At 50.1% G+C, this 25,281-nt stretch overlaps 1 protein-coding gene across 2 annotated transcripts in view; it reads right to left on the reverse strand.

The window, feature by feature from the left end:
- The window catches only part of LOC113488910 (AMP deaminase 1-like), a 58,410-nt gene that overhangs the window by 22,172 nt on the left and 10,957 nt on the right, over nucleotides 1-25,281 (reverse strand). The window contains exons 1-18 of one of the 2 annotated variants that reach the window (XM_026864334.1): nucleotides 23,183-23,866; nucleotides 17,481-18,416; nucleotides 15,693-15,841; nucleotides 15,075-15,187; nucleotides 14,538-14,705; nucleotides 11,775-11,871; nucleotides 11,021-11,065; nucleotides 8,775-8,962; nucleotides 6,630-6,739; nucleotides 6,072-6,141; nucleotides 4,871-4,948; nucleotides 3,974-4,114; nucleotides 3,533-3,681; nucleotides 2,971-3,148; nucleotides 2,600-2,641; nucleotides 1,532-1,637; nucleotides 733-972; nucleotides 12-397 (exon numbers count right to left, since the gene is read on the reverse strand). In XM_026864334.1, coding sequence (XP_026720135.1) covers nucleotides 258-397; nucleotides 733-972; nucleotides 1,532-1,637; nucleotides 2,600-2,641; nucleotides 2,971-3,148; nucleotides 3,533-3,681; nucleotides 3,974-4,114; nucleotides 4,871-4,948; nucleotides 6,072-6,141; nucleotides 6,630-6,739; nucleotides 8,775-8,962; nucleotides 11,021-11,065; nucleotides 11,775-11,871; nucleotides 14,538-14,705; nucleotides 15,075-15,187; nucleotides 15,693-15,841; nucleotides 17,481-18,262 — 2,796 coding nt within the window. In that variant the 5' untranslated portion in view covers nucleotides 18,263-18,416; nucleotides 23,183-23,866 and the 3' untranslated portion in view covers nucleotides 12-257. Of the gene's footprint in view, nucleotides 1-11; nucleotides 398-732; nucleotides 973-1,531; nucleotides 1,638-2,599; nucleotides 2,642-2,970; nucleotides 3,149-3,532; nucleotides 3,682-3,973; nucleotides 4,115-4,870; nucleotides 4,949-6,071; nucleotides 6,142-6,629; nucleotides 6,740-8,774; nucleotides 8,963-11,020; nucleotides 11,066-11,774; nucleotides 11,872-14,537; nucleotides 14,706-15,074; nucleotides 15,188-15,692; nucleotides 15,842-17,480; nucleotides 18,417-23,182; nucleotides 23,867-25,281 lie in introns of those variants that run through there. The other variant, XM_026864333.1, reaches the window with a different exon arrangement.

The following is a 25,281-nucleotide window of genomic DNA, read 5'->3' on the forward strand; positions in this document are numbered from 1 at the left end:
CCCAGGGGCGGCGGCGACGGCTGCCCCCGTAACGTGTCCCAGCCAAGCCCAGAGTTAAGAACCAGGCTCTGAGCGCTCTAAGATTAGGCAGCTTGCACAAACTTCATCTGAAGATGCAAAAGCTTAAAAATGAAAGAAAAATCTTACAAAGTGTTCAGCGTCCCCTGAAGGGGCAAATGTAAACAAAAGGAACACAAGGCAAGGAATGGGCCCTGGTCTCTTCCGCATGCAACTACTTGTTCAATACCTAAATTTATTTAAAAATCCCAACCAACCAACCAACCAACAAAACGCAAGGGTGTCCCTTTACCAAGGCTGCGAAGGATTTTGTTCACTCCAGTTGGTTCCGTCGCTGGAATACTCTCCAAATACTCCAAGGCACGGACCTCAAAAAGGCCTACAGAAGGGGAAAAAAAAAAATAAATAGATCACTCACCGAGATGAGCTATTTCATGTTTTAGCATCTGGCATCGTACATCATTAACAAGGAAGTTCTGAAAAGGAAATCACACGTCATGTAAGCTGCAGGATCAAGCCCAGAAAGGAGAGAGATGCAAAAATTCTCTGCATTGCAAGATGAATTCTGCTGAATAATTCAAAGGGCACGGAGCTGTTGCAGACCCCCAAATGCCAACAGGACAACTTGCCAGGACAGAGGCTTCTTAAGAGACAAAGTCATGTGACATCATCCTTTGAAAGTGAGTTTGTAAAATGAGGAAGATCAAACCTCACCTTTGACCACGCTCTTTCTTAGCTCTCGGTCCTGTATGAACCCTGCAAACATCTGCGTTTCCATGAAGAAGTGCAAGAAGTGACGCACATTGCGTGACGCGTGAGATTTACGGAACGGCTCTCGCTGAAACACCCGCTCTCCTCTCTCTGTGACATTCATGTGCAGGGAGTAGTGCCCAACGATCTCCACAAAGAACTGCACAAAAGCTTCCGAGACCAGGGAGTTAAGAGGCACGTCACCTGTGAAGAGACAACAGAGAAGGAATTTCCCTCCACACTCACCACTCTGGTCATTCATTCCTCTTCTAAAGAGGAGCAGCAGTTACTTTTTAGGCTGTCTGTCTCAGACTGTGAAATTTCAGACGAGTGTTTGATATCAAAGAATCCACAGCTCTAATATTAAGATTTATCTCCCATGTCAACTTTCTGCTGCACCTGAGACAGCTTCCATTCTAAAGCTTCTCCAGTAGTTAAAGCATCTGCAATTGCCTTTCCCCTGTCAAACATCTAGTGTCTAATAAACTAAGCTCATAACAGTCTAATTCTCTTACAGAATTAGGCAAATTACAGAACACAAACCCACTGCAAAACTAACTTTGTTACTTTCAATATGCATGGAATTACATAATTTGCCAATGTCGTTCGCTCAAACTACTCAATGCTTCTTAAAATTCTCACATTTATTTGACAGATTATGTATAAAGCAGTTCAAAAAGATCTGTCAGATTACCCTCTAAAGTACAGAAATTTGCCACGTTCTCTCTTTAAGAAAAATGTTCTGCCACTTAAGAAAAAGTACCTTGTGTGTCACTCTGCTCATGTGACAAGATTTCACTTCGTTCTTCCAAGATTTGTACAAGTGCAGCCTGGAGTTTATGAGGCAGGATCTCATCTTCATCTGATACCTAAGGAGAAAAATGGGCATAAAAGCATTTTTGTGTTATATCTATCATCAGTAGAACCTTCTCATTGTGAACAGATGAGAAATACAACATGCCTAAAACAAAGGAAAGTTATGCTGTGATATGGTGTACCTTGGTGGGGACAATACATTTGTCTTGTAGACACAGAGATGAAAAACATTTGCTCAGCACCCTCTGACTACATCCTACTGGAGTCACACACACAACTGGCCAACATGGTACAACATGTGCTACATCCACGACACAGACTCAGACTTATTATACCAGTGATAAAACACACAAGAACAACAAAGGTCTGTTGAAAAAATATGACGTCTCAACATCAGGGTTAAAAAACCTGAAATCCTTTTATACCTTTCTCCAGTTGCAGGCTGCAATGCTAAAAACAGAACAGTAAGGCACAGAAAAGGAATGCAAATAACCTCTGAACTAGGAATACTCCAGTATGTTTATAGCTACTCGTCTGGTGATGCAGAAGCACATTAGGTATCGTTCAGCAGAGAACCACAACTGAACTGTAATAATGTCTCCTAAATTATCTCTCCTGGAAAAAAAAAAAAAAAACCAACAAACACACCCCAACTAGATGAGAGAGGAGAAAGCCCTGTAGAAAACAAGTGCGCAGAAAGACAGAAAGCATCAAAGAACCTTAGCAGTGTGCTCCACATAATGAACCAGTTCAGTATCTGGTTTTAAATTCAGCTCTGATAAGCAGCATCTGTGGCTTCACAGAGCTCTGCACCTCATGCAACCTCAATCTTGCAACAAGGATTTGTAAGGCTGTTCCCTTCAATATTGGTCAAAAAAGAATGCAAGATATTTCTTCAGCCACTGGAGTCTACACATGAATACTAGCTTTTGCTGATTTCTTGTTCTCATTTGCTTTCACTGATGCCTTTTCCTGGCATATAACCACGAGTGACCAGTACTGGTATTTCACTCACCTCTTGCAAGAACTTGTCAGCACAGAGATCAACAATCAGAACCTGGGGAAAGATGTACAAAACACAGACTCTTATAACCAGGTATGTTGCTGTACAGAAAAAACCCCACTTTTTTTTTTTTAAAAAAAATGTCTCCAGTGGCAGGGGATGTCACACATTAAACATAAATTTTGCATAACTGCAGCCTGACTATAAAAGCAGTGAATATTATTATCTTTGATAACAATGGAACACCCTGACATGTATCTGGGAAGTTCATCAACAGTCTCAGAAAAGTTTAGGCGTTTATATTAAGATAGAATCAATCCACAGAGATTATACCAGAGAGGACAGCATGATTGTCCCTCCACTGTGCTTCACCCAATTCTCACCTCTTCTATGGGCAGGTCCTGGAGCTGCGGTAATGAGCAGGAGAGAATGCCAATTAAGAACGGGGTCGGAGAGCACACAATGTCAATCATGGAAGTCGGCAGGACTGGAATGTAGGTGTGTTGCCAAGTGAAGGGATAGAGCGTTGCAACTGCGGCATGGCCACATTTAGACAGAGTGCTGGAAAGGCAAGAGCAGCAGTGGATCGTGAGCTCTCGTTCAGTTCTCAGCCACAGACAGAGGTTAGAAATTCTGGGGGAAAACGTAATTCACGTACATTGTTTATGCAGCAGCAGAAGCCCCATGCACCCCCTTTTAAAGTCAGTTACAGGGAGCTCGGAATAGCATCAACCCCAACTACTGAGGTAAAGGAAACTTTCCCTTATCTCCTCTTGGGTAAATATCATACTCCAAATTCTAAGCATGCACATGTTGTGTGGAAAGTCTGCAAACAGCTTTTGAAGGTAACTATTTACAAAAAGTTAGACAAGCTTGCACATGAAACGGGCAGAATCAAAACCAGTACCCCTCAGGGATAACTAGTCACTCAGAGCCATTTCTTACCTTAAGTTGTCAGCAACAAAGACCACCCTCCTTTCCAGCAGGAGAGAGGCAAAGACCCGGATCAGGTGAGAGACACTCAGACACTCAAAAAGGCACTCAAAGTCCACATGCTCGAGTCGGGAATCCAGCGGGCGGCAGAGTTCCATCACCTGCGGGCAGGCAGAGGCGCTCAGTGCGGAACCGGTGGCTCCTCTTGGGCCGAAGCCCGTGCCGGGGCGGCGCACAGGGGGCTCCCAAGCAGCGATTCCTCACAGAGCAGGGAATCGCCCCCACGGTAGGTGATCCAACGGGAACCTGGTTTCTACCACAGCCTCCCTTGGGGCTTTAGGATCTTCAGACTGATGATTTACAGGTGGCATCACTCTGCAAGGCGGTTTGCAGATGGCACTAGGCCCCAGGGACCCCGCACAGGAGAGGCAGTCCATCCCTGATCTCCCTTACCTCATTTCCTGCTCCTGGCAGGAAGCTCCTCACAGTAATTGTTCGTCCAGGAGCAGGGAAAGGTGCCTCCATTACACTGCGCATGAACGGGTGCACTAGGGCTGGAGACATCTCTCGCCTCTTCTCCACTTCATCTAAAATCTGCAAGAAAATACATCAGCCATTGGTTCAATCTCTGCTGGTGAGCCAGAGGAGATACAACCCGTGCCATAGCTACATGTGAAGGCTCCAACACAGACTCACAGCCCTCTCCCCCCTCGCTTGGGATCCCTCTGAAAGCTCATCTCAAACCTCTGAACAATCAAATGGGAGTAGATACCTGTGAGTACAACTCTCCATCCTCAAAGCCAGTCTCCTGCTACTGCAAGGAAACTTGTGGGAATCAAATTCTCACCACGAGTTAGAGGAGTAAGAGGAGCAGCACCCCATCCTCCCGCCAAGAAATCTTTCTGAAACACTGTTCTAGAAACTGTGCTCCAATGATTAGAAATCAGCTTCCACCATCAGCTTGCCCCTGTATTCTTCTGCAATAGCTGCCCTTTATCTGCAGTAGCTCTCCCCAGACTTCAGCTCTTTATCTACTCTCCTCATGGTGCTAGGAGAAACAAGGCGAGACCTCCTCCCTGACCCCCACCCCGCCCCAAATCTTCCAGTTCCAAGTCATGGAAGAGGATGAAAGGGCACCATCACTAATATCAGGTATTAGAAGCCACTTCCTAACAGTAATTTGCTGAAGGAACAGTAGTCTGTGTATTGGCTGACAAGTCCCTGCAAGGAAGCGCTGCTCTCCCAGGATGAGTTACAGTCACTAAACCGTTCTGAACTGGACAGAAGCATCCAGTTACTTTCTGGAGCAGACTCAAGTCTGCTAAGAAGTGAAGGCTCTCCCCACTTCACCTTGGAGAAGAGGTTGAAGCAGCCCAGGTGGCTGACGATGCAGTACACCTCAGGGAGCCGCTTCCCCTTCCCTTCGGGCTGAAAGGCAACAAGAACAGTTATGCTCAGAACAGGGGTACAGTAAAGAACTTAGCACCTACACTGCAGCTGATCCACAGAACTCCTGCACCTCCTCTACACTTCTGACTTAAGTTTCCCGAGGAACAACCAGTTCCTGGAGCTGTCTTTCAACCAGAGCCCATTTCCCTGTACTGCTGGGCATCAATCGGTGCCTGATGAATTTGGTGGCCTTCTCCAATGGGGTCACAGCACTGGTGGGTAAGGGAAGAGCAACTGACGTCATCTACCTGGACTTGTGCAAAGCATCTGACACTGTCCCCCGTGACATCCTTGTCTCTAAACTGGAGAGACGTGGATCTGATGGATGGAACCCTCGGTGGATCAGGAACTGGCTGGAGGGTGGCTCTCAGAGAGCGGTGACGAGCTGCGTCCTCAGGGTTGGGGCTGGCACTGGCGCCGTTTGACATCGTTGTTGGGGACGTGGACAGTGGGAGGGAGGCACCCTCAGCACGTTCCCCCGACACTGAGCTGGGTGTGCGGGGACACACTGGGGGAAGGATCCAGCCAGAGGGACCTGGGCAGGGGGGACGGGCAAACCTCATGGAGTTCAACGAGGCCAAGGACAAGGTCCTGCCCACAGGTTGGGGCAATCCCCAGCACAAATCCTGGCTGGGCGAGGAGGGGATGGAGAGCAGCCCCCAGGAGAAGGACTTGGGGAGGTTGGGGGGTGGAAAACTGACTGTCAGCCAGCAAAGTGCACTGGCAGCCCAGAAAGGCACCTGTGGAAGAAATTGTTCCCTGTGAGGGGGGTGAGGCCCTGGCACAGGTTGCCCAGAGCAGCTGTGGCTGCCCCCTCCCTGGCAGGGTTCAAGGCCAGGTTGGATGGGGCTTTGGGCAACCTGGGCTGGTGGAAGGTGTCCCTGCCCAGGGCAGGGGGTGGGGATGGATGGTCTCTAAGGTCCCTTCCCACTCAAACCCTCCTGTGAGTCTCTGATCATCACACTCCTTCTCTCACGCGTTCCTCAGCAGCAGCACAGGTGCTACGTAACCCACATGGGGAACCACTGCTGGTTCACACCCTGCACTTGACTGTGATTTATTAGTGTGCCCTTTACATTCCACCCAATACACAGATGCTTACCAGGAGCTTCTTGCAGTACCCAAACCAGCGGCTACCATCCTCCCCCGTCAACACAAAAGAAAATGTTTCACTGGGGAACCAAAGAACAGTCAGGGTTAGATTCACCATGCAGCTCAGAGAAGAGAGGCACACAGACTATAAGCCATTCTCCTCCTGGTCACACTGAAGACCTCCTGCTGTGGTTAGCAAGCTACTTCAGGCTCCGTTCAGTGTAAAAACCTGCAGCCCATGGACTCTGAGCTGCAAGCACCTTCCTCCCTTCCTTCCCAGCTGCTTCTTCATTCTGCCAAGGAGCAACATAAGCACTTGCCAGCCCTGGGAGCTGGCCCTGAACAGATATTACAAACCTCCTTCTTACAGGAAGGACGGTGCTTGGGCAGAAGCAGCACTTCTAATCCACCTCCACACCTCATCTTTCCCGATCACAGGGGATGGGCATTCAGCCCTTCCCGTTTTTCCTTGCTCTGGCTGCAGTTTCTCTGTTCCAGGAAACTGGCACACACCTAAACTTTCAGCATTGCCATGTTCAGGCATGAGTACTCGAAAACAAGACTTTACCTTTTAAGGTGTGATACAGGAAACCAGTCTTTGGGATCTGGAAAGCAGAATCTGGGAATGACCTTTAGCCTCTCTTCAGTATCCTTTGACTGTCTGAAGGGATGTTCAGGCTGGAGAGGTAACACATACATTTGAAGTCACTGAAGTGTGGTGCACAGCTGCAGCATTTAAAACAACCAGCACACAGCTAATGCACAAGTATAGGAGAACATATTCTGCCTGTAACAGGTTTCCAGTTCCCTCTTGCACCTTTTCTGCTGATTGGACCTTTGTAAAAGTACCCAGCTGGTTTTGGTAAGAGCTGAGTGCAGATTTACAAGCATGGCCAAGTTTATTGGGGACTGAAGCTAGAACTGACGCCCCAGATGACAGTTGTGTCTGCTTGCCTTGGTTCTATTCCTAGGAGATTTGAAGAAACAAAGAGAAACAAGAACACTTTCAGCTTGTGATGTGCAGATCACTCCTGATTCCACTGCAAAACCAGGGTATCTGAACCCATGTTCCAGTTACCACACGTGGGCTCAAGTCAAATCCCTCAGACTACAGGACAACTTTCCATGCTCAGAACTGCCCAGAAGGGGCAAAAGGAAGGTCTTCAAATAAGAGAGATCACATTTAAGTAGGAAATGCCCCTGAGAAGAGGCAAGCTTATTGCATAAAGCTGATTTTCAACACTGCACTCTGTCAGCTCAGCTAGGCTATTCCAGTGTTCCAAGTGGTGACAGCATGGAGTGGTTAGGAAAACAGTACAGCATTTTCACAGAGTAGCAGTTGTATAAAAGCTTTGATGTCCTTGGGCATGAAGCCCAAAGAAAAGGGTGACAAGCAGATTACTTGGAAGCAAGGATATTTTTAGAAGGGAGAAAAATCTGTAATCAGAACACTTCCATAATTATTGGGCAATGTTTCCTGCAAAATCCCAACATGATAGGCTGTCCTGCATAAAGTCACTCACCAAAACACTTTGAGCAAAGCATAAATAAACAATGAGAAAATCATTAGTTTTGTTAGCGCATTTATAAAAGCTAGTAATGAGCCACATGGTGCAGTTGTGTCTGTCTGCTAGGGCATCAGGAAGAGTGCACTGCCCTTCCCAAAGGTGATGAACAAATTGAGAGGCTGCACCAGGAAAAAAGCTGAATCTGGCTCCAGGCCTTCTTCCTCCTAACAGCCTAAAGTCTGCACTTTTAGCAGATATTATTTATGTACATTCAGTCTTACCCACTAAATTAAGACTGTGCACTCTTTCTGGTTGTAGTCCCTTATTCATTTGTGAATCCAAAACATCGACACAATTAAGACACTCGAGCTGTCTGCACACACAAATCCCTTACGGGTCCTGAGGGAGTCCCACGGAACCTCCCTTAACGAATCCAACATCTCCTTCTCTATTTGGTGACGTGCAGATTCCTTAATGATGTCTGGCTTACTCCTGACACCACAGCCAGCATTACTGGTTTTGTTCTGGTTTTTAGTGGAAGGCAGCAGGTACAAGCCTAGATGGTGACAACTGAATATTCATTTCAATCTGGAACCATAGGAGCAAGCATCAGGGCTCCATCCTCTTAGCTCCACAGTAACTACAGACAGAAAGAAAGCTTATTTCAAATGGCTTGTTCTAGCTAGAGTACTTTAACTTCCACAGTTCTCCTCAGCTTTCTGGGGGCTAGTACACATGGCTCTGCCATTTTAATTTTTTTTTCCCCAGAACAGTATAAATAAGCAAAAAAGCCCTGAGATTCCAGTTCCTGTGCACCATCAAATTGCTTGACTGATAGTTTACAAATCACAGACTATGGGATGAGGTCATGCCAGCATTGCAGTCCCTCTCCTCTCCTGCAGGCTGCCTCAGCAATGTATCACAGTACAGTTTGGCTTTGTAGAATTTCCAGGCAATTAGAACTAGAGTAGGAGCCTTCCTAGTTCCAAAATCAGGACAGTAAAGTCATTGAGACAGACATTCAGCAGCTGCCCAGCACTACACGTTGGGTCTGTAACAGGGCAAGGTGCTCCATATTCCAAGGCTGCATCCTAAGTGGTGGGCCAGCTTCAACTAGTATAACGTTTAGGAAGGGATACACACTGCGAGAGGAAACAAGCAGCTACTGAGTGTGTTTTGTGGGCAGGGTTGCACACAGCTCCTACCTTGCTGGGAAACTGCTGTATGATCTGTGGCGTGTACATCATCTCAGATGCCTTCTTGTGCAGCGACACCACCACAAAGAGCTCAAAGAGCCGCTGCTCCTGCAGCTCAATCAAATCCCTCTCCAAAGTCTGGTAGTGTGGGTTCCTCCTGGAGGCGGACGGCACCTGCAGCAGGCTCCTGTGCTGACCTGCGGAAAGGAACAAACCCAAGAGAGGGCTTTAAGCTAAAATTGCCAGGGGAGGGGAACCTCAATCCTTCCCACTCCTACCAGCTTGATGCCAGTAACAGATGCTCAAAGCCTGCAGGAGGTCCCAGGACAGCAGCAGAGCACCTGAGGAGCAGCACAAAGGAATTCCAGCCAGTCAGCTTCACCTAGGCCCAACTTACCTGACTGTGCAAATGCGCATCGTGTGGGGAACAAACAAGAGGAGCTGGAGACATGGGCACGCCTGCAGGGCTACGATCTATCGGAATCGGGGAGCCGTGGGGGGTGGCTCCTGTGCCTGGAGTGTTTGGATGGAAGGACACAGGCTCTTTAGGAGGGACAGACCAGGGAGAGGAGGAGGAGGAATGTCACCCTCTGTGCCAGTGCCAGCTGGAGAGCAGGGAGCTCTGCCTGGGGTGGGTGAGGAGCCGACCCAGGTCAGCATTAAAGGGAGGGCAGGGCCAGGAGGTGTTACAGTGGGGGCTGCTCCAGGACCCCGACAGGAAAACCGAGATGAGGCTCTCTACAGACAGACTGGAGCAGCCTTATGGTTTGTTCTCACCAACAAGGAGGGGCTGGTGGGGAGTGTGAAGCTCATGGGCAGCCTTGGCTGCAGTGACCATGAAATGGTGGAGTTCAAGATCCTGAGGGCAGCGAGGAGGGCACACAGCCAGCTCGCTACCCTGGACTGCAGGAGAGCAGCCTTGGGCCTCTTTAGGGATCCAACCCAAACCATTCCATGAGTCTACAAAAAACAGGCAGTGGCTATCACGGCCCCACACCTACAGAAGATGACTCGTCACCACCTGCAGAAGGGGGAATAGAGGTGGGTGCATTTGCCTAACACCACTGCTGTGCTCCACAGGACCTGGCTTCCCGTGTCAGCTCCTCAGGTACGGCCGTTCCGGGCAGGGCAGCACTGGCCTTGCAGCAGCTTTGCCAATGCCTCTTGATCAACAGCCACCGTTCTCCTGCTGTCCTCACATTCCTTCTGAACATCTCAGAGTGGCACACTGTGGTACCAATGAGGGAAGCCCAGCTGTGATAAGCAGCCCAGTTCCAGCAGTTCAGAAACTGCCAGGCCTCAGGCAGCTGCTCTGTAAAGCAGCACGGGCATTCACAGAGTCAGAGCCAGAAACCTCCAGGCTGGGATGTCCTGACAGGCAGTACAGACCCACAAGCACAGGCACAGCACTCTGATGTAAGAAATTCCTGTTGCCCAGGCACCATGACACTTTCTGGACACTTTGGAAACAACTCTCAGATCAGGCAGTGACTCAATCACTATTTCTGCAGAGATTCTTCACACTCTCTTACTCTCCTTAACATAAAAAAGTGGAACTTCATTCTTAGCTCCAAGTTAAGGCCTTCTGTGTGCTTCCCTCCAAGTCAATGCAACGTCTGAAACCATTCTGTTGGTCCTTTTGGCTAGATGCTTGCTTAGAGACATGACAGAGTCACTCATCAGGGCTGCTGGCCAACCATTACCATTTCACATTCAAACCTTACCAGCACAGAAACTAAGACCACTTTGGTGCTTTCCACACCAGCTAAAACCAATTAGGTATTTCAAGTCTGTAGTTTAGGCCTACGATCAAACTCAGGACTGTGGAACCAGACAAATAACTGAGTGATTTCTCCTCAGAGGAGAGAGCATTTCACAACATTATACATATAAAACAGAATCAAGGGAAGGAAGCAGGGGGAAAAAAAACCTTAAGTGTTAGCACTAAGGGTGATCCAGGGACAGTCTCCTGCAAGACATATTTTAGTTAAGTGTGACTCCACCAACCCAAAAATGAATCAGCTTCTAGTGATGGGCAGATTAATGGCATTAAACCTCAAGGGATCAGGAGAGGTGGCAGAAATAGAGGTTCATTTGTCACAGCAACAGCTCCCAGCCTTGGCCATGCTGCCTCTTAGATGTTCCCTTTTTCTATCTTGGCAGAAGCCACAACTAGGCAGTGTGCTTATCCCATCAGAGCCTTAGCCAAACGCGTAGTGCTACGGGGACAGGACCTGCCCCTCTCATTCACTCACTTTTTGGCTGATTTTCCGTATCACTTTCATTCCCACTGGTTTCACCTGAAACACACATAGTTTTCACTTATTAGCCATGCAGAAGTAAGATGGGCAACACCCAAAGTTGGGAAAGAACTTTAGACTCATCAGACTGACACCACCCAGGGCTGCCCACCCACCAGCAAAGCATCAGCAAAGAAGAGCTCGTACTGGCCAACATGCTACAACAGTCAATCTCAACAAGTGGAGTCGATATCAAGTCATTGTTTCCAGTAAACCACCTGTAGGTCAGCTCAATGCAGGCAAAGAACAGAAACCAGGTGGTTATTTGATGCTGCTATAAAAGTTAAGAGAGTTGCTGAACAGAATATACTGTAAGTAAAGACCATACCATGGCTACAAAAATCAGAGGAACACAAGAATATCACTTCAGAGGCACAAAAGCGATGAGTGGAGTATTGAGAAGTAGTTCTCGTGCCAAGAAGTTTAGTGGGGAATTTGGGGGTTGGTTTTGCTCTTTTGAAAAAGCACTTTTAACCAGTAGCCCAGCTCTTCAAGCTCAGATCGTGGCGGACTCTTCCGTTTGTGGCAGCGTTAAACACGGGTTAGGCCAGCGCTCCCAGTCCTGGCAGTGCTGAAGCTCAGCGGTTCCAGCAGCTGGACACGGGGCTCAGCATGGTCAGCTCAGCCAGGCAGGAGCTGCAGTTGGTGCCAGACAGGAGCCGTGTGCTCGGGAGGTTTACAGCAGAGAAGGTGCTGGAGACCTCTCTACCTTTCACTGGAGGCACTTCTCTCCCGGTGGGGCTGAGCAACCTCACCCTCTTCTTTCCACGCTTAGAATCAAAGATGTCCTGTATTTTCAGTACCAGCTGAAATCCAAAGCAGAAGCAGAGGTTAATGTGGGGGTCCAGAAAAGGGTCCAGGTGCCAAGAGGAGCAGAGCCCAACTGCTGCCATCTTAGCACCACAACACCTGGGACAGGCAGCCCAAGTCCTGGCAGAGGCGCTGGCTCAGAGACTGCTTGTAGAATACTTTTAGCACATCTCACTGGATAATGAACGAGCACAGAATTACTGCAAGCACAACCCAGAGCTGACACCAAACCATACAAGCACTCTGGAAGTTGCCACACTTCGCTTACCAAACAGGCAGCAGAAGCAGCAAACTGGCATCAGATCTCGATTTTCTATTAAAGAGGCAAACTGCAAAGGCACTTGGAAGAATATCTTATAAACTCTCCACCACAAAGGACTCTGAACTCTGCATGCTCTTAAGCATCTCAATTTTTTCCAAGCCCAGAGACAGCAGAACCCTCTCAACACAGCTTGGGGTTTGTTTAAGTTTGCTGCTGCAGTTGGGAGTCAGACAGATAGAGGAAGTTCATCAGAGTACCATGTCGGGCACAGAACACAGCTGCTCTAAGCACTTGTCCCAGGCTAGCTCACTAAAATGAAGGGATTAGGTACTTCCATCGTGCAGAGCTGAAGACAGACAGTGGGACAGAATAGTGGCTCTATGGTGCAGGGACACTACAGACCTGGTCCACTGGAGGAAAAAATTTGGAAGAAAACATAGCCCAGGTGCAGAGAAAGCTACAGATATGAAAGAAGGGTCAGCATTATGACACTCCAGCTCGATGCCGTTAACCTGCCTTCCACCGGTCACAACCTTAAACCAAGGCCCTGACGCTCTCTGTTACCCTGGGGCAGGCCTCTCTGGACTCCCCCCAGGTACACAGTGCTGCAGGTGGCTCCTGGATTCGCATGTCAAAGACAGCTCCACCTCACTGTGAGGAAGGATTTACACTAACTGCAGCGAACAGGTCAAGTTCTTTCTTGTCTCAAGTGAAGAATTCATTAACTGCTCTCACTGAACATAGGAGGGTGGGGTCCAGCCATTTGTCACCACAAATACTGCATAAAAAGGAAGATATTCAGCAAGAGAACCTGTTTTTCGGCTCAAGCCTTTATCCTCACTCAGCTCAGCAAACTAGGCTTACGCTCTTCTCCTTTTGAGATCTATTTCTCACCATTTTTTGCTGCTAGCCAGTCCTAGCTCGAGAAGGCTGCAAGAAGAAAACAGTCCGCAGCAGAAAGCAGTGCTTCTGCAAAATTTGCCTTCTTTCCTTCTACCGTCCAGCCTTACCTGGACGATTTCTATTTCTGCTCTGATTTTTGTGCAGCCAAGTCATCAGTGAAAGATATTGGGTGTGTTTAAGGCAGTTACGTGTTTCTTAAGCAGTAAGTTTCTTTTTAGACTTCAATGTTTTTCTCAATCTCTAGAACAATCCTGGCTCAATTCCTTGTGAGCAAAAAAAGTGTGCTTCCTGCATGTAAATTGTTACCAGATTTCTGGAATAGGTTTGCTTCTGGAGAAATGAAAGATACTGTCCATCACAGCATTTTCAGTCTTGCCATCTCCTTCCTGATCTTCCAGGCCTACAGTCTGTTTAAAAACACATACAGAAGCTGCTTGTTACTCTAAAGTACTTAATATGTGAAAAGTATTTTGCAGCTGTCCAACTCTACCTCAGTCTTGTGCAATTTAAGCACATACACCCAACTTTCACTAGAAATACAGATCTGCAGAATTTAAATGATTTTACCACGTTAAAGTAAGTTGTTGCTGCTACCACAACTGGAATTTGAGTCCTGTGCACAGTCACTACAGCAGTACCTGCCCTTCTAGAGCACCTGCTGCATTTTATCACTGACGGACATGAGCTTGTAACCAATGCCAGTATCTAGGAAGATTCCCAGTGCATCAAATGAGAATTACAACTCTGTGTGAGGGTGGATTAAAAGCCTTTCTCACTCCTCTGGCCTCAGAAGCATATCTGCCTTTGCATGCAGGTGGGAGGGGCAGACAGAGGCACCAAAGGGGAGAACTCTGTGAAACACACTTATCCCTAAAGGCTGCAGGAAACAGCTGCAGGGGCGTGTTCCTGATGGCAAGTCAAGAACTCCAAGCCAACATACCAAGAACCAAGGGCCCAGCCAGCTCCCCACAGCAGCCCCAGGCTGTCAGCCATCTACCAGCTCAGCGTCTGCCACGAGAACATGAGGGTCCGTCTGAGAAGTCACCAGGAGTAAGGGACACGTACACACACTCGTGCAGAGCTGGCCCTTGATCTCACAGAGAGCTTCCTTACATCCCCACACCGCGTCCAGCACAAAGCCAGCACCACTGCACTTCATGGAAGCACTGGAAACAAGGCTTAAATGACAAAGCACAGGGAAGAGCTACTATTCACACACAGCACTGATCTCCAGGTCAACACCTAGCACTCTGCAGACTCTTGGCCAACAAAACCACCACTGCCCCAACTACAACTGGCACAGGGTTTTGATCCCCAAAAAACTTGGGAGGGGAAATGGCTCAAGCAGGGTCACTCGTCACACACAGCAGTGCTAACCAGCATTCACCTCCAGGCACACAGCTCTGCGACCACTTACAAAGCACTCAAAGGTGCTAGACAAAGCAGCAAGAGTTTGAAATGCCATGCAAGAAGTAATGTTTCATGCTTAAATCTCACCCAGGGCAAATTCTTTCTCCTGCTAGCAGCCTCTACTGCTTGGAACAGCTTCCACTCGGTCAGTGTGACAGGCAGGGTCGTGTCCTTCAGCCTTTTCCCTTGGAAACCTGTCTGGGAGGGCTTTAGCTCAAGAGTCTTGCGACTGAGGAAAGGAGGCTTAGGGAGAGGCTAGAAAACAGAAGAGATGGTTAAGCATGGGGTTAAGCTTTTGTCTAAGCTCAGAGTCAAAGGAGTCAGACCACAAAGTATAAACTCTCTGCAGCCTCCTGCTCTACCAAGATCTCCATCCCACCCCAACCCCCCACACTCAGGCATCTCATCAACACTCTCTTGTTCCTGTTCTTTTGCTCCTTAACAGCTTAATCAACTGCCACTGCCATGGCTGTTCATTATCATTTACATTAATAACAAACAGTAAAATATAGGAAACCCAACGACGCAGGAGTGGGGAAAGCGGGGCCAGGGAGGATCACAAAACAGGCCCCTTGTGAGGACGAGTCTCTGTAAACACGTGACAATTTCATCCCCTCACCCTACCTTGGGAGCCTGACAAGTGCTGCGGGGGGGCGGCAGCTTCCAGACAGACGGGACCTTCCACAGGGGTAAGGGCAGCGCTCTGATATCTTCATAGGGGTTCTCTTTTGCAGGACCTGGAAAGAGCATTGGACAGGGGATCTGTGAAAGGAGAAACAGTCCTGCATTCTCGCAAGGGACGTAAGCAGGAAGAGTTGTCTGCCGAGCTGTAACAGGGTCTGAGAGACCTGTTTAAAGATGGAAGAAGTTCCCACCACTCAAAGATCCTTCTAACTCACTACCATCAACTAGGCAAGCTGTACAGACTCAGCAAAACAAAACACTTTACCACTGCAGAGAAAGTAGCTGTATTGCAAAGCAGCTAATTTCGTCAGTGTTCACACTGACCTCTGTGCAGCGCTTGAGCATTTGAAGAGCTAATAAAGAAATCAGTCTAACACAGGCCGATCGTAGCGACCCTTCATGACATCTGAAATCAGGATGTTCACATGCAAATAGTTACTAACATCAACAAAGAGCTGGAAAGGCCCTCAATGCATTCTCATCTTCATTACTCCCTCCCCAGCAAATTTGCTACCCTTAAATAAAGCGAGTGCATCCCCCAGAAGTACAGGCACGTACAGATAACGTCCTCGTAGATGTTGTCTTCTGACTGTGTGCACACAAGCCTGGATCCTGTAGTGCCATTTGTCTCTTCTCGAAGTCTGTGGGAGTTGGTGGTTGCCATCCGCTTGCGGAAGCCCTGGATGTCCTCAAACTCAAAAGATTTCCTAGAGGAAAACCAGTGTAACTTCCGCTAAAGGCACCTGCATGTACCAGTGAGTTGCTGTCTCCAGTCCACAGAGTATGGTCCTGCCTGGGGCCACCGAGCACATGGATGCTCCACTCCGGACTCTCCGATTTCCAAGCACTGAGGTTTGACCCCAGCTGGCAGCTCAGCCCCACACAGCCACTCGCCCGCTCCCACCCACTGGGATGGGGAGAGAATCAGAAGGGCAACAGCGAGAAGACTCATGGGTTGAGATAAAGACAGTTTAATAGGTAAAGCAAAAGCTGCACACACAAGCGAAGCAAAACAAGGGATTCTTTCCCTGTTTCCCCTCGGCCAGGACAGCCGGGCTCTATCACACGTAACGCTGACTTGGGAAGACAAATGCCGTCAGATGTCCCTCCCCTCCTCCTTCTTCCCCCAATTTTTATTGCTGAGCACAACATCATTTGTGTGGAATATCCCTTGGGTCAGTTGGGGTCAGCTGTCCCAGCTGTGTCCCCTCCCAACTTCTGGTGCACCCCAGCCTGCTCGCTGGTGGGGTAAGAAGCAGAAGAGGCCCTGAGGCAGCGTAAGCACTGCCCCGCAGTAACTACAACGCTGATGTGTTATCAATACTATTTTTATCACAAATCCAAAACCTAGCACCACACAAGCTACTATGAAGAAATGAACTCTATCCCAGCCAAAACCAGCATACCAAGCAAGGGAGATTCTTAAAGCACTCTGGGAGATTTTTAGATTAAAAATTAATTCAGAGGCTCCAAGCAGGTATGGCGAGTACCGTCCTGTCACAGAGGCAAGAACCTAAAACACGTTTCGCAGACTAAGCACTTGCAGCAGAACTCAGAATTCAGGGCACTGCTTTCTTCTGGATTTCTCCTACTGCTTATGCTAAGGGTGTTACCGCATTTGTGAGTGTGCATTTTCATACACTTGCTCTCTGTTTCAAAATTATGGCACAGAGGTCACAAAGGAGCTGGTAGGGATTTAGCTCATCATCATAAAATCTGGTTTGTTGCTGCATGCTTTGCCACAGTGAAAGGTTCCCACATTTCCACCTGCAATGTTCGTGCTACTCTCTAGCACAGCTGCCCTAGTCAGTTCAACTGCAAGCAGAACTAGCTAGCCCAGACGTTTTTTACTCTGTAATGGGGATCTACATACAGGAAAGAGGGAAGAATAGCCAAACACACAACAGGGGTACCCACAGCTGACAGCCTCCAGTTTTAAGCAAGAGAATCGTTCACTCAGAGGAAAGCCGGAACATTTAGCAGCCACACTGCCCAAGAGAAAGCTATTCTGTCATCCACAAATCGCAGCTGAGGGCAAGCTCAGCGCAAGAAGCAGGCAGTACTCTCCCTGGGGCCAGGATATTCACCCAACTCTGTTCTAAGATGTGGGATGGACGTCTGTTTGGAGCTTTTAGCCTTCCTTTGCAAGATTATCAGCAGCAAAAGCAGTGCATACACAATGCTGGAAAGGGGAAACATTCATCCAGAAACATCCTCTCCCAATCAACAGAGGCATCATCAGTACCAGCACGTCCGCAAGACTGTTGTGGCAGGCAAGCTGTTCAAACCCATCTAGAAACTGATTTAAGGAAACGCGTTTCAGACATGAGAGATGAATCAATGTACCTCTGGGTTCTCCCTCTGATCCTCCTGATGGCTGTTCTCTTCTCAGGATTGTTGGAGGATAACACCAAGTCTCCTCCATGCTGCTTTTGCAGGGAAGGTTCCCTGGTAGCACGGGGATTGCTACAGCTCCTAGCACCCTTTTCTGCAAGATAGCAAAAAGTCCTACGGGGCTTGGGTGGTGGGACAGCAGCTGGCCCCTCCTTGTGCCCCTCAGCCTCAGAGTAAATGTTTTTCAAGCTCCTCTCTGCCCTGCAGAGAGAGTCCACTCCTTTAAGTTCTCCTGTGGAGCCACAGCTCCCCTGCTTCCTCTGAAGCTCCAAGGGAACTGGTGGGGCTTTGCCAGGCAGAAGGGGACCTGCTCTCCTCCACAGAGCTTGTGAGGTATAGAAGTTCCCTGGGGGCAGTGTCACCCCTGGGTCCAGGAAGCCTGCTTGACACTCTCCTTCCTCTTTGGCCTGGGAAGGTCTGAGGTCACCACAGTCATCAGTGTGCACGCAGCTCCGTGCATCTTCCCTGAAGTCCAAGCCCAGGCTCCTTGGATCTTTGGACCTAGTTTTCCCACCTTTCTCCGTATGTTCTGACTTCACTTTGGGTAGAGCATCACAGCTGGGATCATACTTCACTCCAAAGTCCTTCAGCTGTTGCTTCTCCTTGCTGGAGCACCCTTGTGTCCTCCCCTCCCACTGGGAGATCTTCTGTTTGATGTTGCGGCAGTGGCTGCGGGAGAGGGTCTGCACAGCAGAGCGGGAGAAGCCACTGTCCACCGACCCTGCTGGGTGCATGGCCAGTGCCAACGTGCTTACGAACCCCCCATCTCCAGCCTTGTCCAGGTCTGCCCGTGCCCTGCACACATCAAGCTGGCACAAGGCTCCAAAGCACCCAGCGGTGTCCAAGAGCCCCTGGGCGTCAGCTCCGCAAGGCCAAAGGCAGCACGACCTGAGGACAGAAAGAAGAAAAGAACCATCAGCTGTGCTGCAGCCATACACACCACCGGGCGCTCCCAGCTGCTCTCTGGCAGTTGCTGAAGAACATTCCTCCCCAAATCACATGCTCAAGACTGGCTTCCAGAGCACACTCCACACAAAGCTTGTCTCTGTAGCACACATCTGGGAGGACTAACAAAAGGAAGTAGAGGTCTCACTGGCTTCAAAAACAAACAAAACACCACAACAGGAACAAAAGACAGCCAAGGATCCCAAGGGTCCAAACTCAAGCAAATTATTTAATGGCACAGGAACACAGCAGCATGGCCTGTGTGCAGCAGAGCTCTCAGCCAGCCCCTCTGCCGCTTGCTTGCACCAAGGCAGGCTGGGCAGGAGCGCCCGGCCCCTCCTGACGCTCTGGACTGCTCAGAGCACCTCAGGCAGCACACAGCCAAGCCACTGCAGCACAGCGTCTCTACCAGGGCTCTCAGCACAGCAGAGGCACAGCAAGGTACATGATACCACGTGAACTCTACAGAAAGGGAACCACATCTACTTCTCCAGAGTCAGGAGCAGCAGGATGGCTGCTACTTCACACAGGAGGACTACGACAGCTGCGATGACTGGAGAAGAGTCCGACTGCACTCCTCCTCCCTGAGGTGGTCTCCTGCTGCACAACACAAGTAAAAATCTGTCTGATGTTCTGCTTGTCAACACCTGACCTAAACTTACCATCAGAGAGACTGGAGGGCAGTGGTGCCCAGCCTGTGGCCTGCAGCCAGGGCGACTTTTAAAAGGCATTCAACAGAGGCCAAAAGGCACAGGCAACTGGTGCCTTCTCATGCTCAGGAGGAAAACAGCCCTGTGTTTAGATCAGCAGATGAGAGGGAATGCTAAAGAAACACTATGACTTCTCATACCCAAGCAGAACCTGCACAAACTGGAGCTATGCTATTTGAGACTACCCCAACAGAGAATCCAGAGGATACAGCAAACAGTCCTGCAGATAGTCCTGTGGCAGGAAAGGCAGGTGAAACCACCAGGGAGAACCTGGGTGGCTGTGTACAGACCCAGCACCTGCAGGTCCGGTATGACTCAATACAGAGACATTTTGTATGTGGAGTCTCCAGCCTCGGAGCCCTTCGGCTCTACCCATAGCTCACAAAGCATCCCCAATATTCTCAGATACACAGCATGGTTAAAAACTCCTCTTGGACAGAAGACAGTTGTCCATAGGCTCTAATATGCTCTGTTCCTCCCTTTCTCCAAGCAGCTACCCCATTTCAGAAGTTCCAGCTCTCCGGGTCTATTCAACATTCTCCATTTGTACCAGGAGACAAGCACTCAGCAAAGCTGAGGCTCAGGCCAGGTCGCTATGCAGCAAGCCTGCTCACGCTGGCTTCAATTAACATTTCCATGGCACTAAGAAGTCTCTCTGCAAAAAGTAGAACAAGAGCAGCAAGCAGACCGCTTCCACACATGCGGCAAAACCAGAGAACTCCTACAGAAAGCAAGCCAGACCCACTCCAGGTGGGAACGCGGGCCATAGTCAGACAAGGCCTGTGCTCAGGCTCCGCCTGACAGATCCAGGCAGCTCTCACTGCCAAAAACTGGGTACGTGTCCTCCAAAGCTGCTGTTACGACATCCAGTCTTCATTGACTCACCAGAGCCTGTAAGAATCTGCAGAACCAAGGACAGGAAGCAAACCGAGCTGGAAGAGAGAGAAGCTTTAACCCTGCCTGGCAAGGGTTCCTGCCCCACGCACCAGGCTGGGCATGGAGAGCCCCTGTGAGAGAGGCCCGCAGCCCTCCCACCATTGACACCGCACCTCAAATTCCAGAGCTCCAGCACGACAGGCTCCAGCACTGGCACTGCTGAGCCGCCTGGCAGAGGCGTTTGTAGTGCAGTTAAAAGAAAAGCACTGGCCTTGGCAGACCTACCCGATACAGTTAGTGAGAAAGCTCATGGACGTAGGACAGCCCAGGCTCCCCGAGCAAATCAGAGATGGCCTGGGCACAGCAGCACCTCGGCTGCACTGTCACACTCTACCAGAGCAGCCAGACACTGCTGCCTGTCTCCAGGGGGAGCAGTGTGGGTTCTTGAAGCCTGGCATTGCTTATCACACTGTCCCGGGCAGCTGCCGGTAACTCTCCCACTCAGCCCTGAACGGGCTAACCTCGGACAGTCTGGGCAGGCAGCTGCACTGGGGATATTAGCTGCACCATCAGCGTCCCGCCGCGTCCCCGACGCCTCCATAGCCGCCCCGCTCCTGCCTGCGCCTGGCACGTCTCTGAAGCAGCGAGGCGACGCTGCTGCTAGTGCTGATGGCACTGTGGCTCCAGCGCCAGCCCCAGCATGGCACAGCACCCCCTCCCCACTCCTGCCAGCGGTGAGGTGCAGGCAGAGGACGAGCAAACAGAAGAGGGCTGCTGCTCCCCTCACGGAGGGGCAGGGACAGAGCAGAACAAGTTTGAGAACGACAGAGAACACACAGAAAGCAAACCACAGCTACCCCACCCTGCCCGGCTCCCTTGCCACTGCCAGACCTCTTCCCACAGAGCCAGGCTGCTCCGGGCAGCAAGGGGCCCCTGCTCTCTCCTATAAATAGGCACTATTTCCAAAACATCCTGAGCCAGAGCAGAGCCATCTTTCCTCAGTCCCTATCTGCACAGCCCTGATTAGCGGACAGGAAAGCAACCCTCCCCATTCCCACGGCAACTGCTCCACAGCCACAGTGTTCAGGTCACTGCTGAGGAGCCAAAGCACCAGCCAGCAGAGGCAAAGGCTCTGTTGGGGAAAGCCAGGCTAGCAGAGGGGTGAAACAGCCTCCTCCCCACCAGTACCGCCTCAGACCAGGCACCTTTACTCCCTGCCTTCAAACACAGGACCACTGGATGCAGAACTCATGCAGGGGCGGGCTGCTGAAGGACCCGTGTGGAGCAACAGGCTCACGGGCAGGACTAAGCACTCCAAGGCCAGCCTACACACTCGGGGAGCACAGGCAGCTCCACGATGACTGCAAGCCCACGTGTGGCACCAAGGGCTCCCTTGCTTCCCAACAGCACTGGTAGCTTTCTCCTCCGAATACAGCAGCTGTCAGCTCGCCCTGGGCTCAGACCATGCAGCATCCACGGGGGAAATCACTGCACAGAGCAGACCGAGTAGCCGTGCTCCTCAGGGCTTCAGCTGGGTCCATCCTCAGGGCGTGCAGGGCTGCCTGTGCTCGAGGGGTCAGGTCTGCTGGCTCTCAGCACGCCCCATACCTTTCCTCCTAGCACTCACGTTGTAAGGCTGCCACAAGTAGTGCATCTGATGGAGCCTCCTCAGCCAGCCTGCCATATTTCTGCTTCCATGGCCCGAGTCAGCCCAACGCTCCTGACCTCTCCTGCTTTCCAGATCTGTGCTTCCACAACAAGGCACAGCCAGCAACTGAGACACACGGTGGAGAAGCACAGTCCCAGCCAGCATTCAGGTGCTGGGGGTCTGTCTGAGGTGCTGCCCCTGGCTCTGCTCCCTGATGAATGCCCAGAGTTCAAGTAGTTCACCCAGTGCTTAAGCAATTCCGTGACTAGCAACCAGAACTAGAGACCCGTATGCAGAAACAGGATCCACACTGAGTTTATTTCCTCTCCTTCAGCACAAACCTCCCAAGCAGTATTACCTCTTCAGCCAGTGAAGCTCCACGCACTGGCTGGAGTATTACTGAGAAGGGGAAACATAATCTTCACTCACCTATGAAGCTGGATAGTTTTGAGTGCAACAGTGAGGGTCTTTCCAAGACATCTTTGAACTACCAGCTACAACTAGAAACACATGTCTCCCATCTCATCTTAAACACAGACAGTAGAGAAAAGCTTAAAGCACCTGATGTTCTCTCCTGCTCAGTGCTGCTTCCAGCCACAGCCCTGAACTGTGTCTTCCAAAATAACCATCTGAGGAGGGGAAGAATGCAGCTCTTCACCTGTCCAGGCTTGCAGGGCAGGTGGCTGCTATCAAGAACTAGGCTTTTAATCTACACCCATCACATGAGCCAGGGTAAGGGTAGAGACTAATCTTTGGTGATGACTGGGGTGGTCTGATCCAAGCTAAGCAACACTCAGTGCAGCCTGAGACAGGCCAAAACAGCTCAGGGACACAGCACTGGTAGAGACCACCAGCGTCAGGCAGCCAGCACTCGTATCTCAGGCACCACACACACCATTCACTCTCACACAAACTAGCCAAACCACTGCTCTCCTGAGTCTCCTTCCAAACTCCTTCAGTGCTTCCAGTATGCTTCCCAGTATTTCCACAGAAGCCAAATTTATCATCCCTACTGCGTTAATACTTAGAGCAGTTCAGTGTAGTCAACAATACTGAATTATTTATTTGAAAGCAGTAGCTTGGGGCAAAGAGAAATGAAATAATTTCTAGACCAAGTATCACACATTTCTCCCAAAAGAGAGCCTCTCTGACCCATGCTGTAAAACAGCTTCCATATCTCTATCCAAAGCAGAAGAATGAGACACATTCACACCACGTGATAGGTAGCCCTCACTCTTTTTCCAATTCTGAAAGCTAGAGAGCATGCTAAGCATTTTCCATGCAGTCTCAAGACAATTCCATTTCCTGAAACCACATGCTCAAGGACAGAATGCTGCCAGTGCTGTTCAAGAATAAAATATTCTTTGATGCTGAGGTCAAGCCCACCCACTGCAGGTGCTGCTGGTACCCCCCAACACCCCTTACTCACACTGGCAGCTAACCAGCTAACCAAAGGCACTAACACACCACCTTACCTTATTCTGCTGCACCACAGGCACAAGAACACGCAAATACTGACTTGGCAAGCCCATGCAGTTCTGAAGCAATCTTTCGCTCCTTTTACGAGCCTGCAGTTCTAAACTACCGAAGAGACCTCCTTGTCACCAAGCCTCCTGTGTTGGTAGCCAAATAAAACACGGTTTCTGATCTTCCGAAGTCCAGGAAAGGTGCCAGCTCAGTCCCGGAGGGATGAGGGGACAGTCCCCACAGCAGCAAGGACCCCTTCCCGAGCTCTCATCTACCCCCATTCTGTTCAGCTCCAGAATAAACCCCAAGATTTTCTGAACAAAACTCTGCCATGCTGATGGCCAGAAACACACGGGCAGTACGAAACCCACAGATTTTATATCAAAATAAGTAACACTTCAGGAATGCAGCTTGCTTAGTCATTTCCATATCGATACAAAGCAACTCCAGTTGTTAACTCATTCCAAGCTTCTATGTGTCATGCTGAGGCACGGAGCTCCACCTCATCAGCTATGTGGCCATATAGAGCACAGCCCCTGGACACAGTAAATGTGATCCTGATTTTAATTACATGGCAAAAGAAGTTAAAGTCTAACCCCTGCCATGGGTCCTAAGACTTTTGTACTGATGAGAAAGACAGATCTGGATCTTTCAACTTCCGGTCTTTTTCTGGAGTCATGAAATTCAACTTCTTGGAAGTAAGTTTTTACCCATGCTGGAAAACCCCCACCCTAAAGGCTTTTATACCAGAGGACAGAGGGACAGAACCCACAATGTACTATTTTTAAAGTCATGTTTTTTAACCTGACTCACAGCATCTGAATGCCCAGGTTAGCAACACTGAAAACCGCAGCTGACTCAGACACTACACCACAGGCTGGCTGTGTGCCATGCAGCTTCATGCAAGAGCTAAGACCCAAGGTGGGGACAGAAAAACTCAAACATGAGTTATCCTGAGCCCGTTTCTTGGTGCAACTGTCAGAGGTGAGATTCCAGGGGCTGACATCACCATGCCACGACCACCTTTGTGTTACACGGGCCACTGCAGACAGGCTGTGTGGGGCCAAAACAGGCCACTCAATCCTCTGGAAAAGTCTTGGCAGCATGGAGGCAGCTGTCACAAGAGGTTCAGAGTGTGCAGACCAAGGCAGTGCCAGAAAACCTCTCAGACACACATCAGATAACATGTTCCCAGAGCTACAGGGAATGAACCACATTTGTACCAGAAGACCAAGATCAGAATTTTGCCAAGCAGCAATGCACAGCACTAGGACTCAGCACTCCAGAATAGAGCCTCCAGCCATCAGGGCTGATGCAAGTCCCAGCTGTCAGGAGGAAGAGCTCCCACCACCGCCGGGCCTCTGACAGAGCTGTGCCAGGCGGCTGCCTGCAGCGACAGGCTGCCTTCAGCCGTGTAACTGGTAGAGGGGTCTGAGAACCGGGAAGGCAAGGGGAGGCTGGTCCAGCACGTCAGCCCACGCCCCGTGCCCTGGGGCAGCACTGCCAGAAAGGACCCCTGTAACTACAGGCCTGAGTACCTCCGCGCAACAAAGCACAAATATCCAGCGCTACCTACAACATCGCAGCCTACTAGTAAAGAGTTTTCCCTAATTAGACTGTACAGAATCAGAGTAGTTGAGGTGGGGGAGGACCTCCGGAGGTCACCTTGTGCTCGGCCTGCTCAAGCAGGGCCACCCACAGCAGGTTGCCCAGGGCCGTGTTTGGATGTCTTCTAAGCATCTCCGGGGACACACACACACACACACTTCACAGCCTCTCTGGGCAACCCGGGCCAGTGCCTGGTCACCTCCAGAGCGAAAAAACATCTTCTGATGTTCAGAGGGAACCTCCTGTGTATCAGATTGTGCCCGTCACCTCTGGTCCCGTCTCTGAGCACCGCTGGAAAGAGCCTGGCTGGGTCCTCCTTGCACCCTCGCGCCGGGCGTTCGGTGAGATCCCCCCAACGTCCTCTCCCTCGGGCCGAAGAGGACACGGGACGGCGGCACGACACGAGGTTGTGACTCACGAAAGGCAGCGGCACCGCTTCCCCCGCTCCCGTTCGTTCGCTCCCTGCCCCGTCCGCGGGGGAAACGGTCCAGCCGCAGCC

The sequence above is a fragment of the Athene cunicularia genome (genome assembly GCF_003259725.1).
Source record: "Athene cunicularia isolate RWA chromosome 26 unlocalized genomic scaffold, athCun1 chr26_part1, whole genome shotgun sequence".
Taxonomy (NCBI): Eukaryota; Metazoa; Chordata; class Aves; order Strigiformes; family Strigidae; genus Athene; species Athene cunicularia.